Source organism: Seriola aureovittata, chromosome 16, assembly GCF_021018895.1.
Source record: "Seriola aureovittata isolate HTS-2021-v1 ecotype China chromosome 16, ASM2101889v1, whole genome shotgun sequence".
Lineage (NCBI taxonomy): Eukaryota > Metazoa > Chordata > Actinopteri > Carangiformes > Carangidae > Seriola > Seriola aureovittata.
This window is the reverse complement of record NC_079379.1, coordinates 12,747,971-12,766,228: the sequence shown is the minus strand read 5'-3', so window position 1 is coordinate 12,766,228 and position 18,258 is coordinate 12,747,971. Positions and strand designations below refer to the sequence as shown.

At 38.2% G+C, this 18,258-nt stretch overlaps 1 protein-coding gene across 3 annotated transcripts in view; it reads right to left on the bottom strand.

Annotated features, from left to right (window-relative positions):
* Positions 1–13,518: 13,518 nt before the first annotated feature.
* csmd3b (CUB and Sushi multiple domains 3b) overlaps positions 13,519–18,258 on the bottom strand; it is a 333,374-nt gene continuing 328,634 nt past the window's right edge. For all 3 annotated transcript variants that reach the window (XM_056398790.1, XM_056398791.1, XM_056398792.1), the window contains exons 72-73: positions 17,586–17,721; positions 13,519–17,113 (exon numbers count right to left, since the gene is read on the bottom strand). In XM_056398790.1, coding sequence (XP_056254765.1) covers positions 16,954–17,113; positions 17,586–17,721 — 296 coding nt within the window. In that variant the 3' untranslated portion in view covers positions 13,519–16,953. The remainder of the gene's footprint in view (positions 17,114–17,585; positions 17,722–18,258) is intronic.

Here is an 18,258-nt window from a genome sequence, read left to right as displayed (position 1 = left end):
AAAAGACACAAAAAAAAGGGAAATGTGCCATGGCCTCAGAATAATTTAGTTGTATATTTTTGACCACTGATCCAAAATTCTAATTATGCATATGTGGATTTTGTATTCTTATTGGTTAATTTTCTGCCATTTGATATGGCCTGAGAGCCTTGGCAGCACACCTATTCTGGAGGTTCGTTTGTTTATGCATAATTATCTGGCATCACCAGCAGCACCTAGGGCTCTTGCTGCAGTAATAATCTCCCTGTTGCCCCAGAAACACAAGACACACAACGGCAAAACAGTGAAGTCATTCCCTCTTTGTCCTTGAGTCCCTGAGAGTCGTGGAGTCGAGAGGGTGTGAGGTGTGTAGAGCAGGGTAAGAGAAAAACACATTTTGAGATAATGAGACCATTTTTCAACTATTTTGTTAGTAGGTAGATACATATTCAAATGTGTGATTTCCTTAAAGTAAACCTATAGTAGAGGGTCTAAGTAATCATAAATTATTTTTTGAGATTACAATATGTCAAGGGTTTATCAAAAGAGGGACTGTATGCTAGTGTGTCAGCATGTGAGCTAGTTAGAAAGAGCAAAAAAAATTTAGTGCAATATGGACTACATTATTATCTTAAAATATATTATGGACACACCATTATGGATACAACAAAAACATCTAACACTAAACAATTACAATATGTATCACAGGGCTTTACCCTTCCCAGAACACATTCACACAGGTGGTAGGCAGTGCTGTTTCATGGAGTTTTTCATACATGCTGGATTTCAAAAACGGTATTCAGCAGTTTAAGTGAGTAACATTTTGTCAATCAGCTTGCATTTCAACTGCAGTGAAAATAAAAGTTTTAAGTCAAAATAAACTGATTTATTGACATATTTTGATAAAATCTTGAAATCTACAGGTTTGCTTAATTGTATTGACCTTATCTACATTAATGTTATGAACTCAAACTATGGATATGTTGGTATCTCTTAAAATTGCATTTACGGTACACACACACACACACACACACACACACACACACACACACACACACACACACACACACACACACACACACACACACACACACACACACACACACACACACCATTGGGTCATGCCTTTTCCAGACGTTCTTAGATAACTTTATTTTTGGGTGTATCCATATGGTCAGGTAAGAGGGGAAGAACAGTACATTCAGAGAACACATCCCCTCTAGACCATAAAATTCCTGTAGAGTTGAACAACCAGGAAAAACTGCCAGTGCTGAACTTTTTGATGTCATCAGCAATAAAGTATTTTGATTTACAACTTTCTTTTTTCTCATTCTACTGATTTGCTGATTGTTCATTTTGTCCTGTGGACAGTACTTCTATCTGGCAGGTGCAAAATGGGCAAAAAAGAACAGCTTTATTCACAGTTAGGATAGACAGTAAGTTAAAAAAAATAACATTATAGCTTTTTCCCTATTCATTTTGTTTTAATGTTACCTAATTAATGCTTCCCAGCTAGCTGTGTCTACTTGCTGAAATGACACAACATTATGACAGGCAATACCGAGCAGCTAGTACACGACACATGTGTTCAAACACTGTGGGAGACTATCCTCACAGACCATAAATGCCACTCTGCTGAATGTGGTCTGGTAAAACTCAGGAGGCATTTCCTTGAATTAGAAGTGTTAATGGGGGTAAAGCAAAAAGACTTTGCAGATGATTGGATCAGCTTTTAACCCACAAAAAAATATAAAATGTGGTCTTCTTCAGTGAGAAATCAACATGAACCACAGGGCAAAAAACACTATCCAACAAAATCAAAACAATTTCATTTCATGGCAATAAAAAGTCTGCAGTGAACAAATCATGGATTATTTGAGTTCTACAGTACCTAGCTAAAATTGTTCACAACATTTAGGAGTTGAGAATCATCACTCAGTATAAATTCATAATCCAGCAGGTGATCATCATAAAACACTCCCATTGTTTACTGATTTGTCTCTAACAGCTGTTACACTCAGTAAATTCTAATATAATAATAATACGAAAATGAACTGCACTGGTGAGGTTTAGAGTAGCTTTATGAGGTTTGGGAGTGGTCACTGTAGGACCAGTCAAAGCCACCTGCACCGCACTACAGTTAATCAGAACAGAGATACTCTCATCCACGTTGCTTGCCATGTGAATCCCCTGAATTTTCTGCAATTGAACAACCCTAAGCAAACAGCCATTGAGTAGACTACTTTCCTTGAAGAGGCTGTTATCTTTAAATGTATTTAAAACTTAGCATAAAAATTTTCAAACAACACTCTGTGACAGAAGGACTAAATTTCTTGACTCAAGAAATAAAAGACAAAGGAAACTAATTGTCAACACAACAGTAATTGTGACTGTGTGGTCTTCTGGCACAAAGTAGCCTGACATCATATTAAAACTAACTGATGTCGGTAATAGTTTATGTGATACACACTAATGTAAAAGGCTTCAAATTAATATGTGGCTGCATACAATACAACAGTCTGCTAAGGTCGTAAATTTAGACGCACAAATAACAACAATAATAATAATAATAAAGTTTTAATTGACACTATAATTTACTTATTTGGTGATGTTTGCTTATTTAAGTGGATGGTTAAATTTAGAGTCTAGTTTTTAAAATCCAGGTCCTGCATACCGGTAAACTACCTGACCAAGTGTAAAAGTTCAAGCTTTGGATTTCTGTATTCACACACTTAAACTTGACTGTAAATTTGAAATTACGTTGAGATGGTCAGTGTGAAAATTTCACTACCTTCTGTGGTGTCTTTGCTCAGTTTAGAGTTGTATCATTATTATTAAAAAAAAAAGCCAAAGTCAGTGTAAGTGAACAGGGACTGGGAGTGAAGAACAACTGTGGTGACAAATCCTCTCACTCTCTCTCTTCCTCACCATGGCTTCCTGTCCAGGTCAATACAAGCAGGCGCCACAGTGCAAACAGCCCAGGACACACCATGTAAAGTGACTCTACAACCCTCCATCTCCCACCCACCTCCAACACTATTCACCCATAACAACAACCATTGATTTTTTCCCTGATGAGGATCTAGCCGGCATTTAATCTAACATTGTAGCCCCTCTCTGTAGGACATGGCTGAGCATTTCTTGCTAATCGATTGGTCACAGCAACCAGTGTAGGTTGAGCACTTAACTTTACCTCTGTTCATGAGGCGCAACTTTTACCAAGAATATGTTTGAAATCTGTCTGTCTGCCTGTCTGTCTGTCACAAATGGGAAAAACTGTCCATATAAAATAAGTTCCTCATATCCTTGGTTTTTTTTTTTCATCTCAAGGGCAAAGAAGATCAGGATTATATTATTGTAAAAGCCTCTAAGCCAGATGATAATTTACATTTCGTCACAGCACTTCAAGGCACTGTACATGTTTGACTAAATACACCATCAAGCCTCTTGAGTAGCCTATTGTTTACAGAGATTTGACTTGACCAATGATGCTGCGATCAAAACACGGGTGGGTGTCTACCCATAATCCCTCTCTTTGTCTACTACAAACCCCTCTTTAGGCAAGGACACTGGTTTTTAAATACTGCCATATGCAAATTGTTGCATGCAATTTGCATTTTTAAATATCTCAAGCCCTCAGATTCACTGGATTCTCGGGGCACACTGATCACAGATTTATGCACCTCTGCCAATCATATTTCAACATTTGTATGCTTTTAACAATGACTCAGTAATGCATACAAATTTAATTATGCTCTAAGTGAAATTATTCCCACCTGGAGAAAAATATATGTGTTTGTATAACTGCTCTCGTGCCATCCTCAGCTACAGAGCTCTATTTACACCTTTCTCACTGGCATGAACACTATCTCTGTGGTCAGCTTCAATTAGAACACATTAACCCTGCTTATTACTCATTATGAAGCGCAAATTAAGATTTTTTTTTAGGATCGAATGGTGCATTTTTTCCTATTCTGCTGCGCAATTATCTTAATCTTACACCACTGAAACATCACCTGAGCTGGGAGCATGATGAGGCAGAGAACGAAAATGAAACAGAGGAAAGATGAATAGATAAATAAATAGGACATGTATGCTGCACAGACATGGATTATTAATACCAGATGAGAAGCACAAAGTCCCTGGTTTCTGTGCAATCAATGAATTTTCGTATTTGTTCACCAGGATTCTAGTAACAACGTATAGTATAAAACATAAAACACCACACAAACATTTTATCTAGGTCTCATCACACACAGAATCTCCATCACCACATAAATAAATAACCAAAATATAGACTGTATCCCTATTGTACATCAAACACAGCCAAGATTATATGTGACAAGGCTAGCAATTAGCAATTTCTCTCACTCTGAATTCAAACCATAAAAAAGATGATCAAGGCTGGTTGATATCCACAGACTATGCATAATTTATGTGGCTGGTACAAAATACCGTTCTGTTGCAGTTCTGTTCATTCACTCGACTAATTCATTGAAATAAAGCGTCCCAAAGGGGTATCCATGTAATCAAGCCTAATCCCAGATTGATTTGAGAGCAGTCGAAGACAGAAAGCTGGAGAAATCTAGGAAAGCTTTCTGTCACAGGAGGAAGACTGCGAGAAGCTGGGTGATCGAAAAAAAACTAAAAAACTGTTTAATAGCTCAATAGCTCATAGTTTCAAATTAGAGGACAATAAAATAGCTCTGTAACAAAATCTGATGGTTTACAAAAGAATAAAAAGTGATAATTGTTCAGACTGCACTGCCATGAAAGGCTGATTTTCAAAACTTCAAAGTAATTTAGCCAAATATATTGAAGTATTGCTCAGTTTCTCCTTTTTTTTTTTTTACATCCCAAACAAATTACCTAATTTTCCTGAAGGTTCTGAGGACATTTGCTGCTTGTGCTAACCTTATACTGTTCATATCAGCACTACGTACTGATTTGAAAGGAGTGTGAGTGTGTGTTTGTGCTGGCAGGGCATGTATACCGTGTGTTTATTTATTCTGATACCGTCTGAAGCTGCACACTGTCTCAAAGCACAAAGAGGAAAGCTGAGATTCCTGGAAGCTGCAAGAGAAAATACAGGAACAGTAGGGAAAGAAAGCACAGAGGCTCTTTCGGTGATTACAAGAGAGAGATGAGACACAATGCGAGCAGTGAGAGAAGACAAACAACTTTTACTGTCATACTGTATATTTTATGTTTCATATACTAGACATGCAAACTGTATTCAGAGCCAAAGAGATGGTGTTGAAGAAGGAATGTTAAAATATGGACCAAGATGTATTTCTTTTACTTTTCTTATCTAGAGTATTGTCTTTGCTTGGATAAATTTTCTTTTACAAAAAATTCTAAAACCTGAACAAAAACAGACATATCCTAAATCTCTCGTATTAACATGATCCCAAACCACTTTTTCTCTCCATTAGTATAACAGTGGGGACAAATGATGGTTTTTGTGTTGGTATTTGTTGCCTTTACCCTCTCAACACGCTCTGCCCTCTGCACTCACATGGCTACACAAGGGCTTCATACACGAAAGGACTTCTCGAGGAGCTTCACTGCATCATTATCTTTTCCCACGGACCCTGCAGCCTCAGTTTGTCCCAGTTTGAGTAACACACAGCGGGCTGAATGTTCTTCTTTGTCCCCTCACTGTCACAACCAGACAGAGGGTGAGAAGCATTGAAGCAAGCTGATACTGAATTAAAAAGGAAAAAACTAAACAGCTCAACTGTATCAATTTCTCTGTGCCTGTTCTATTTCAATCAGTCACATTTGCAAAACAATTCTTAGAACGGAGATTCATTAAAATAACTCATAGTTAGGGTGAGTCGATGCATTTCCTGCTTTGTTGTTCTCTTATCTGTTACGATCAGCCCCGAAAGGCTCATTTTTAGGATCATTTATGTAAAACTAAAGTTCTGCAACACCTATCTGAGGTGTTTTATGCTTTTGTATCAGGTAGAAGAATCTTTAACTCAAGTATCAAAGGTCGTTGAGCTCCATCTACTGACGATATATCGCCAATAAAAATCCAATGCATATGCACACATCTTGCCATAGCCAATTGGAGGATCAATTGTTTTACTTTTTATCTACTCTGGAGACAAACTCAAGTTTTTTTAATTAAAAGGGGAAAATGCCTGAATGTTTTACTAAAACAGGGATGTCTGTGAATGGCTATATCATCCCTCTCTCCTTTCATTTATAAAGATTTCATTAACAAATTATGTTTACGCATCCATAGTCCTTTTCTTCAATATTCATAATTTATATTTCAGATATCTATATTTTCTGAGGAAATCACAATAAAACTTACTTATCACATAAATTCTTTAGCTTTTAGGTTTAATGTAATTGTTTGTGTGTCAATTCAGTCAGACATTTGTCAATTTTCATTTGGACATGCTGAGTAAATTTAGATTTGTACTGATTTGGATAAGGAATACTGAATCGTTTCCACTGACATCTATAGGACAAACATTAAACTATTGGTTAGTGAATATCAGTTCTTTTACTTCTGAGCTGCATGGTGCCAACTCTGGTAAAGCAGTTTAATAAAATACTTCAAAGGTCTGCTTGCACCATCTACTGGTCTCCCATAGTCAGTGCAAAAACAAGGAGTTCAGGTAACGTTCGAGAGGATATTTTTGGCACAGCCACCACTCTGCTGAGAATATAGACACTAGAATGCATTCAGGAAAGACATCGATGAACTAAATCTAAAAGAAACAAATTACACGAATGAAATCTTAACCTTAATCTGATCAAAATCATTTAAATGCACTCAAATTACACCTCAACCTGCTGCATGTATTCTGTTACAAAGACACTGACATTTTCTGGCTATTTCAGTCAGATGGTCTTTTGTAAACACGTGTGCACACTCTACTCCAAACACCATGTACTGGCAGCATACTGTTGAGGCTGCTAGTACAGGCAGAAGAGTGTTAAACTCAAAGCTCAAAAGCAGTTTCACAGGTCAGCTGACTCCATCTACTGATCACATAAAAAGGAAATTAAAGGGAATTGCACACATCAAACACTGCAAATATAGTTAAAAAGTCTTGTAAGCCGTGCGTTTTTTTTCACTTTACTTTCTTCAAAGAAATTTCTACTCATCTTGAATTTAAAACTCATTCACACATATTTGGAGCACAGATAACAGAAAATAGGCCATGTTGCTCCACTTGGACAGAGAAATGAAGACTGCTGATCTTCATCCAGGCTCTGGCACAACCACACCACCCATTAGTTTCTAAAAACTGAACTATCCAAATAAAAAAAAAAAGGCAGACACTCTCTCACACACTCACACTCTCTCACACACACACACACACACACACACACACACACACACACACACACACACACACACACACACACGTGTTGAAATTCCAGCTCATGGCCTCTACAAACTGATTAGTTTTTTTCATTTAATTCCTACTGGTGTTGTCTTGAGCGAAAATATATATTTTTTTCTTTTAAATGACTTGACTTCGTTTTCCATCAGTATCTCAAATCCACTAAATATAAGGTATTGTGCTGTCAACACCGGGAAACTAATAAAACTATGTTAGATTATGTGTGAAATACTCAAATAAAAATTATGGAGGTCACCTGGCACCATCTAGTGGCCACATAGTGCAAATAAATTCAAAAGTAAAGGGACAACTGCAAACCAATTCAACAACTGGTCAACTGTCAAGTATGTCTACTAATACTGTACTAAGTATCATTACTGACTAATATTCAAAACACGCATTGTAGGTCCCACAATTCAGCTCTAGGTTTGACTAATGAGAACATCAGACAAACAAGAACAATCAGGAAGATTCAACGACATCTTGTAACTTCTGAAGGATTTTAAAGAAATGGTTGAACACTAGAGCGAAAGAAGCAATGAAAAATAAATTACCACACAAAAGAGAAGAGAGAACAAATAGAAAAGTGTTTTAAAATTATCTGATAAATCATGGCATTGTTTAAAAAACACAAAAATCTCACTTGCCAACATATCCTCTAACCATCTTACCAACTCCAAAAAAGTAAAAACAACATAAGTGAGACATAACACACCCCCTGCAGCTTTACAACTCATTAGTATTCCTCAAAGACATGTACAGTCCAAATCCCTGACCCTCACATATGGTCAACTTCCTCATAACTTCTACATGTTAGACATAGGCGATCATCTTTCATTCATACCTGTTTTCATGAACTTCCACTGCTCTTAACTTCTCACTGTCAGCTCACTCCACTTTTCAGTTTGAAAGGCAAGTGTAAAGGTAGCTCAGCCATCAAAACAGATATGTTTATCAGTACAGTTCTACAGTTATAGCGAAAAGGTGATTAAAAGATAAGATATTGATTAACATTTTGTAATTTTAAAAAATGTTACATTTTGAAGTGGAACAAGTGCATCGAGGTCTGTGATTAAAGCGATCATGTAAAATTAATTTGATGAACTATTGTCAATTGTTACATAGTGATTTCACAAGTTCAACATGTCTTTGCATTTTTTCTGAAATATGAGAACAATCTATGTGTCTATGTTGGGAAAAATGCAGTTTTAAATAAAGATGTAAACCTACAGGTCATATGTCAGGTCAACTATACAGTAAAACTTCATAAACACCAGTGCATCATATAGGGCACTCCAATACAGTAGGAAGGGGCTGACATGTTGGCTTGTCAGAGAGGGAAAAGCACAGGTGAAACTAATTTCTTTAACAATGGCTCAATACCACATATCATAATACCTGACTGGACCCGCCCTAGAAGTACCTTTAACAATGTTGTGCTAGAGCCAATAATGTAATGTACAAAGACAAGACCGCACACTACAAACCATAGACCTAATAGCTACTCAGAAACCAAGCAGAGGAGGAAAAAAGCCATTAGCTTGTAGCAGCAGTGACAGCTTAGCAACAGTCAAAGAGATTGCAGCATAAGAAGCACTAAATATATCCGCAGTTTTAGGTAGCAACAGCAAAAAATCTCGAAAATGACTCACCATTTTGAAGAAAGCACCACTTGAGGCAGGAGTCCATCCATGTAGTAGCGGTTGACAGCGGTTATCCACCTTTACAGTCAAATCTGCAGTGATTTCGGCCTCGGGCTCCAGGAGCTACCACACATCCCTTGAGTCCTTTCATGATGCACTTAGATGGCAACTTGGAAAACAACCTGACAACAGGTCAAGCAGGACAATTTGTGTCTCTCAGTTATCCATATTTTACTGGTGGACTGATTGTCAGACAGCCAAACAGTATCTGATAGAGACTGAAACACAGCCCATTGAGACTACATGCTTACCAATAGTCCTTTCCAAGCTATTTCTAAGCTGCTGCTCTGCACTGATAAAATCCCGGTTTCATGAACGCAACGGGTCATCTGACAAAATGACCATACACATAAGTTAAAGACAAAGACGGTGCTATGACTTCAGTTACATTTACTTGTAAAATGGTCATTCGGAGAGAAAGTTAGAAACTACCGAATACATTTCTTATTTTGCCTCTCACAGAGTGCACAGCCTCCATGTTGGATCCAACAGTTTTCAACTACTGTACTTCCTCAAAAAGTGACAGGGGCCTTTGTTTACCTCAACTGCAGAAGGTAACAGGTCTTTGTTTGAAGCAGGCTTTTACTAGAGGCAGGTCTTTATTTCTAATTCCCTCTGTTTGATATATATAATTGGCCATAGCAGCATTTTAATAGAGGCCTCATTTTCAGCCGCTCCCGTTTGCTGTGTTAAGTTACTGCACTACTGTTAATATAACAGTTCCTGTAATCTTTTCAAATTAAAAGCCCTCTAGCGTTTCAGTGTACAGATACCCTTTATCACCGTTTTTTGATTGTTGTGCTGGCACGCTGCAGGAAGCGTATTGTCCAGTTGTTGGTATGCTGTTCATGTTTGCTAGTTACTTTAGCTTAGCAATTACCAATGGCCTCTCCTGCTCTCTCGTGTGTTTTATGTTTAGTCATTCCTCTGCCTCCTTTAGTAATAATGATACATGTAATGAATGTAGTTTGTTTGCCCAAATGCAGGCGAGGCTCGGTGAACCGGAAGCGCTACTCCGCTTCCCTGCAGCTTCACAGCAGCCGGGAAACCAGGGTAGCTAGGTGATTTACCTTTAACAAGGGGCATAGCCTTAAACCCACGGTTGGCACCGATTCATAGTCCAAAGATATACTAGGTTTATACCATATACAGTCTACGGTTTATACCTAGTCTTGTTTGAAAACAAGTCTAATGACGTTGCAGGCCGTAAATGCCATTCCCGACAGAAACTGTCGGCACAAAGTTACTTTGAAAGAACGGTCAGTGGGGACACTCAAACTAAGTCACATGGCATTCAGCTGAGCAATGGTACAAATCAGCTAAATTAACAACTGCCCTAATTAAAAAGAGCTTATTTCTTAATTTGATAATTTTGCTTTATAATGGCAGGGCAATCAGACACTTAAGTATGTCAATAGTAATTCTAGCTTTCATCATCTTATGATAAATGCTTGTAATGTCAAGATAGACTCATATGTTTGGAGGATAATTTTGTTAGTTTTGTTTATTGTACCTCCTCAACAGATGTCTCCATTGAATCTCAGTCAAATAGACAAACTCATTTGTATTGTAAAACTGTTTCCATCACAGCGCAGCCTCAAGAGTCATTACTCAAGGCGGCAACAGGGGTTTGGCTGTGCCAGGGACTTGTGTTGCAGGAGGTAAGTAAGTCCTGTTGTGGTTCCTACTGGTCACCAACAGAGGTCAGTAAAGATCACACAGGGCCCCAATTTTTTCTTAAAGTTGTTCCCTATCACAGTAAATGAAGCTTTTGTCCTCAGTGTAACCCATTGTCCCATTGAAATGGTGTAAAAACTGAATTAAATCACAGTTTTATCTGAATGTGACCTCAGCTGTCTGGATCTCTTGTTAATCAGCAGCATCAATCTGTTTTGAGAAAAAACATTTTGCCACTTGGCCTTCTGAAATGCCACAACGATCAGTTTTCACATTATGTATTATTGGTTAAGTTTTATTTTTTAAACATTATCATATAAAATACCCTTTTGATACTTTTCCCTGTTGATATTTTGTAACCATTTACTGTGTTAATGTGAACCAGTATTGTATTACAGGTAACTGTATGTATGAGGGCTTCTCTATTCTAGTTTGTGGAGATGAAATGTGGAGAAATGTGGAGTAAAACATTTTTCATAAGAGTAGAGTAGAAATATAAGCAGGCCAACAAAGTCTAAGTATCAGTAATAAATAGAAAATGCTTATTTTTATTCCCATTTAACCCTGAAACTGAATGGTCCGCAAACTGTGTTATTGGTAGCTGCTGTTGTTCAGGTGAACACATGCTTGGTTGCGCCACTCATTTTCCTGCGTAATGATGGTGTCTTCTCAAACTAAATATTCAGGGCTTGTGGGCAGCTGTAAAGGTTGACCCGACCCATTTGATTCCTATGACGAATTCAGTGTCAGACCAAGACATGCTTTCTATAAATATACAACAAAGTGAGTACTGGTAAGCTGTATTCATTCACTGATATGTTTGCACAGTGAAAAATTCAGACATGCACTTCCAAGCTACGGAAAAACTCAGGGCTCGTAATATCTGTTTTAAATGAAAACCTTCCTATTACCTGCATCTCATGCAGAAAGTCAGACCAGCAGCAGCAAAAATAATGTTGCATTCCCAGTGATAAGGGCTTCCTCTGTGAATGAATGGAAGAAGTTTAGGGAGTTCATCTCAAGGTGAGATAGCTACACTCTATTTATATGTATTTCTATACACTCACTGTGCCAGCAGTATTTCCCCTGCAAGGCACTCTCTTACTTTGAAACTTGTTTCCCAGTCACATTTAAACCTAAAGCAACTTCTATATTTAAATTTACAGTTTGAAGGCATACCCTCATATATATGTGTGATCTCTAGCTGCTTCTATAGTGTACATTCCTTATAAATAACAATACGCTTATGTGTTCAGTTCAAATGGTCCCAACATACCAGTTTTCCATTTAAAATTTAAAGCAGAGACAAAGGAAGACACTTTTTTTACAAAAGCAATTAGCCTTTTTTAATCTTACATTGCATTGAAAATTTACATAATAGATTCATACATTTTACAAATAATTTCATCATAAAAATATATTTCTGTACAAAACACTTTTTTATTCTATATTTCATCTTTTTTTTCAAATGGTGAATATTTCCAATGTCCCCAGGCAGGAACGGCTTTAAGTCTTTCGAATCACATGGGTCTTATTGCGGTCAGTCAGTAGGAAAAGCTTGTGGCAAAATAGATTGAAGCTTAGAAAAAAATGACTTGTGATGAAGGGGAGGGCCAGAGCAGGTACTTGTTTGTTTGTATGTGTGTATATGTTTGAAAGAGTGTGTGTGCGTGTGTGTTGATGACAGGGAGGATCCCATGGTTTTTGGTAGGCACTGTGTCAGATCCATACCGAAAAAAAAAAATGGAGAAAAAAACCCCCCAAAAAAAACCAGCAGTAACAACAACAACAACAGCAGCAACAATCAATCCAAACTGTAATAAGAAACAGTGTCACCATAGCAATGCAGAGCGGGACAGTCGCAGCGTGGATAAACAAGGAAGCTGCAGTTACCATTGCTTTTAACTCAGTAATGACTTTAAACAGAGTTTTCTGTCAGCTGGTTGCAGTTGGTGCCTGTGGCCACGACAGCAGGGGTTCTTAAAACAATGTAGATGTTTTTGCTCACCCTGGCACCCAGACTCATTAAAAACTACTGGTATTGATCATGTGTGGGACCCAAACTCACTAAATTCAGTCTCTCACTCTTTAAACCAGACTCTTCAAAATGAAACAAGTAGGCCTACTTTTTTTTTTTTTTTTAAATGGGCACCAAAGCTGAAAAACAGTGACTCATGCTCATTGGTACATGTATTCCTGTCATGTAGAGACCAATAAACATAGGTCCATTATATGGTTCATTTTCAGGCCTAACCCCTACAACAAGAAAGTCCTATACTGTATGGATGTTATGTACGGTTTAACACAAAAATCAAACATCTTCTCTTCTCAGCAGTGGTTCATTGATGGCATATCAAACCATCAGAAAGGCCAAACACATGTGCAACAACAGCCTCCAGTGGCAGACAGGGCCCAAAGACAGTAAAGGTTGCCAGGTGTACAAAATGCTTTCTTTATTATCAGTATAGGTGGCAGATCAGATTTGAGAAATGGCTACCACCATAGGAACATTAAGCTGAGATTATAAGGCTATATTTCTATGAAATAAAAATAAGCAAAGCAAGGGAAAATATTAAATCTCGACGGCCTCAGTTATGTGTATGAATTTAATTAATTGTCACATTGACATCTTAAGATCTTCTCCCAAATGGTCACTTCAACTTAAAGCTACTGTTTCTGATATAAATGACATTCAAGGCCTTTTAGCTTTTGAAATGCAATGTACACATACAAAACACTGTGGGGAGTTCATTAAAATCTATCTGTTCTTGCTCCACACACTAGTGTACAATACTTAAGAAGTGCCAAAGGTAATACAAAGGTTTTTTTTTTAACGTAAAATGAAAGGCTTGTAAGTAGTGTATCAATTTATAGCTGATGTGGATTTCAGTACAAGAGCAAATTAGATCTTTAAAGAAGAACCCTAAAACACATTTTGTGTGGTCCTACGATCTCTGACATTTCAGTTTTGATTTGAGAGACCAAACCCATATTTAACACGAGAAAAACTTGAAAATCAAGATTCAATGATATACAACCTGGGGGTGAACTTGTGATGATGTACCTTTAAAATGTACAGATCTTGTCTTCAAGGTTTTATGAACAAGGTTAAAACTTGTATGTTTTGCAACTAAATTAGATCATAATTTTAGTAATAGTTCACAAAAAAACACACTGAAAACACCCAAAAAGCCACTCATCCCAAAGCAAATTCATACTCTGTACCTTTGACCCCTCAAATATGACAAGAAATACAAGTATGAACTGGTACGTCAGTGTACAGCACAGATTTTCAATGTGGGTTGAAACAACATGTACAAGGGTCGTCATCCACAAACTACATGTTGGGCAGTTCACCAGCAATTATCACCATTATAATTATCAATATTACTTTTACCTCAATTGTGTGTTTTGTTTTACCATAGCCCTGTGAGAGTTGATGGAAACATTAACCAGAGCTCTATATGTTGGGCCATGTGTAATCAAATGAGTGAGTTCCAAGAGCTGGGGTTTCTGTGTTGCCATACAACACTGGGGTTGCTGACATCTCTGAGCTGTAGTTAAAAAACAACATTGATTCAGAGTTTTGATGTGCAAATTTCTGTGGCCTCCTATTACTTTGTCAGTTAGGTTAGAAAACAGCGCTGTTATTCCAGCTGATCATTAAGATGTTGTCCGTGTTGCAATGGTGACAATTATGGGGCATAATGTTGTGTATCTGCAGTGGCCAACAGCTTTAGTGAGGAGGCAAAAAAATGGCAACTGTAGCACAAACTCCATCTATTAATGGTTTAGAAATCCTCCATCTGTGTTAAATGTGTAATAAGACATTAACTTTAAACAGCATGACTGTTGCTGGCAAACCTTGCATCTCAACAATAATGACAACAACAATACCACTGACACTCATGATTGCCTCAGTGGGAAGGACAGTGATGGTGTGAGGAACTTCACGTTACACAAGATATTAAAATAAACCAATTCCATGTTACAAAGGAACCAAAATACTGTTTGTGACTTCTGTGAACAGCACATAATTGTAATATCTTTTATTCTGATATTTATTTTTTATTTTTTTTCTAAAAACTTTCTGCTATATTCCATCTTTCCCTTTCAGCCCCTCCCCTGTGGTAAATATATAGCACAAAAATATAGGTGGTGAATGCTCCCGAATATATATGCAATAGATTTACAGATCAGAAGATTCTGCAGCAATAACAAAGAAAGAAGATAAGCACTCGCAGAGTGCAGAATTACAGTGGAACTGCATCCACAATCACTTTCTTTACGCCTGTCTATCAACTTATGTCTACGTCTCCTGTCTATCAGCCTGTCTCCATCTGTCCCTCTGTAAGCCTGTTAATCTGTGTTTAAACCTGTCTGTCTCTGGAGTGGAGACTCTGGATGGTGGAGTCGGCAACAGTCTTAAGACCCTGTTTGTCTTTGTTGAACCTGTCGATTTCCTTATGTGTCTAACTGTTGGTCTTAATACCACCTGTCTGCTCTCTGTCTTTCCAGATTTTTGTTAGTGTGTGTACCTGTAAGCTTCTCTGTAACCTTTCTGTCCCTGTGTTAGTCCATCTCTCAGTGGGTAGACAGGTAGTGTTTCTGTAAAATGTGCTTTAGTGCCAGAGCTTTCTCTGTTTGTCAAAGTCTTTTTCTTTGTTAGTCCATCAGAGTCCTCTGTATCCATTCAGCATCTTTCTCATCAGAATCCATTTAAATTCACAGGATCAGGAGCATCTTTCCTCAAGGCCATATTCTGTCTGATCTGATTCAGTATGTAGAGGGAGGGCCAACCTCTCTCAGTAGTTGATTTCAGGTAAGCCAGACTCTGATTGGCTGTGTTCGGGTTTTAAGATCTCATCTTTTCTCTTGATGACTCCCTTACTCTATTTCCAGTTCGGTTAGGGGTTGTCTCCATCTTCTCAGCCTCCTCTCTTATCCATTGGATGGGAAGGAGCAGTTTATCCATTAGATGAGTCAGTTTCTTCTCATCTGTTCTATTAGTGCTAGTTTCCCTTTAGACTCCTTTTAGTTTTGCTTTGCTCTAATCCCAGTTCAGCTAGGATTATAGCTCCGTCTCAAGGGCTGCCCTTATCCTTTGCTTAGGAGTTAGTCTCTTTCCAAAGAAACTTTTGCTACTGTCTGCTAGCATTAGCTGTCTTGGATTCCATTTTAATAGAAAAAGACATGAGACTAGTAATACCAGCCTCTGGTTGTCATGGAGACAGGAGGTTGTCCTGTCTGGTTGCTAGGGTGTTGTATTCCATGGTCATTTTAGAAATAGGCTCCTGTTCAGAAGTCTGGTTTACTGATGGTCTGCTGGTGACAGTGTCTTTTACTGTCAGTGTTGAACCCAGATAGATAGAAACTGTTTTCTTTGCTTCACAGTGTCTTTTTGTGACATCCGCATCTCCCCATCTGTAGCCATTTTGCTTCTGTGTTCCTCACAGTTAAATATTTGTTCAATACAGTTGGGGAGACAACGTGTTACAAATGAAATCAACCCATTTTTGTAGTGCAGTTTATCTCTGTGATGTATAACCATGGCTGGAGCACTGATAATGTGCTCTCTTTCTCCAGGCAAGGACTAATGGTCACAGAGCTGAGAGTGGGTCCCTATCTCCACAGCTCTATGTGAAGTACAAAATTCGGCATTGGGTTATGGTGACATGTCATGATGTTTGACTAGAAGGTCATGGCTTCATAATTAACACTTGTATTAGAGACTGTGAGTGGGGCTAAATAAGACGTTGAACTATAATCGCTATGTCTCATTTAGAAACAAATTATAAACTAACCGTGACCAGCTGAGTCTTGGGGTTAGAGACGGATAACAGCCAGTGTAGTTTTCTGTTGGGTTGCATCCATTTCTTTCACTTGATGTCACAACTCACTGTGAGTTTTCACTGGCTGTTTTGCATCCGTCAAAGGTTGCAGACATTTCGTGTTCACATTTCTTTGAATTTCATTTGTGGATACAAAATGCTTTTAGTGAAAGGAACCAACGCTGAGTTTTGGCTGCAAGTGGACAGTTTTCCATCTGCTTGGGGAGATAAGTGTCTGAACTGCGACTGAAGGTCTCGAGTGATCAATGTATAGACCATGGTACTGACGATGTCTGTATGCTGACGATGGCTCTCCCCTCCACAGCCTCATGACAATTGTGGTCCCATTAGATATCTGAGTCATTAAGTTCAAGTGAGGATAATCAATCCTCAGACCATGGTGCAGACAGTATTTAGATTCGGATCGAATCTGACAGCCTTCCCCTCCACAGCCTTGGCGTTGGTGTTGTACATGGGATTCTCAAAGGCAGCCTGGCCATTGTTGTTTTCATGGACTGAGCAGCCTGTGTACTGTGTTTTTGGTGTGGTTCTGTGAAAAGAAACAACAGCAAGGCAAATATAAATACACCATGAGAGAGATAAAATTATTCTACCTATTATTCTGTCTATTAATATCAACACAACTGGGTAGTAACTGGACAGTAGCAAATGCAATCTTGGGAGTGGAAGCATAGTAAACAAGCTTAAAGGATTAGAAAGTGTTGTGCTTTTTAGGAAGCCTAGTGAGATTCCAATCAGCCCATCACTTCCAGAAGCAGAATTGTTTTGCAGCACAGTTTGCAACAGACAGTGAATTCATTGTCTCTTAACATCTCAAAAACCAAACCACTGAAGCAGGTACTGTTTTCAAGAATCAGACAGCTTCTTAAAATGTTAACAATGCCTTTTTTCTTTTTGTATGAAATAATGAAAAACAACAGTGAAGTAAAGCTGTCTATTACTGAAATGTAACAGAATTGCACTTAAATGAGCAACAAGCAGGGTTTCTTTTAAGCGCATACCTTTGTTTGTAGAGATAGAAGCCAAAGCCAGTGAAGATCAGAGCGAAGAAAGGCACCAGAATAGCGATAGCCACAGAACTGCTGTTGGTACCAAGCTGAGGGGGTGGTGAGTTCTGACTCTCCGACATATTCAGACCTGTGACATTACACGGAAATGCATTGTCATTGTCAACACAACTGGTTTAGATGACATAATAAAATGACTAAGAATTGTCACTCCAATACTATTGCTTTGCTGTAACAGCAGCACTTTATATTGTTAGCAGTTGTAGCAGAACTGTGCAGGATATGATATCTGTGGCAGGGAAGCTGGTAACTGGAAAAGGGTTGGCATGTCTTGCTACAACAGTTGCAAGTTAGATGTTGTCAGCAGTGGATATCTGAGGATCATAATTATTTTTTCTTCTGAACATACTCAGGTGACGTGTGACTTATAATACGGAGGGAAGTGGTCAGATCTTGCAGGTCAGTTACTGATAATTCAAACTGTACAAGGGGACTGCTTTCAACTCTGTTTGACAGAAATGGTAGTCATCTTTGGATGCAGGTTGATGGAATTCAGCTCAGCCATTTTAAGATGACTTCTGGTCTGAAGAGCAGATTTTGCTCTCTCTGCATGTATCCCCTGCAGGGCTGACTCAATAAGGTCACTGCTGCCAGCAAAAAGAGGCTC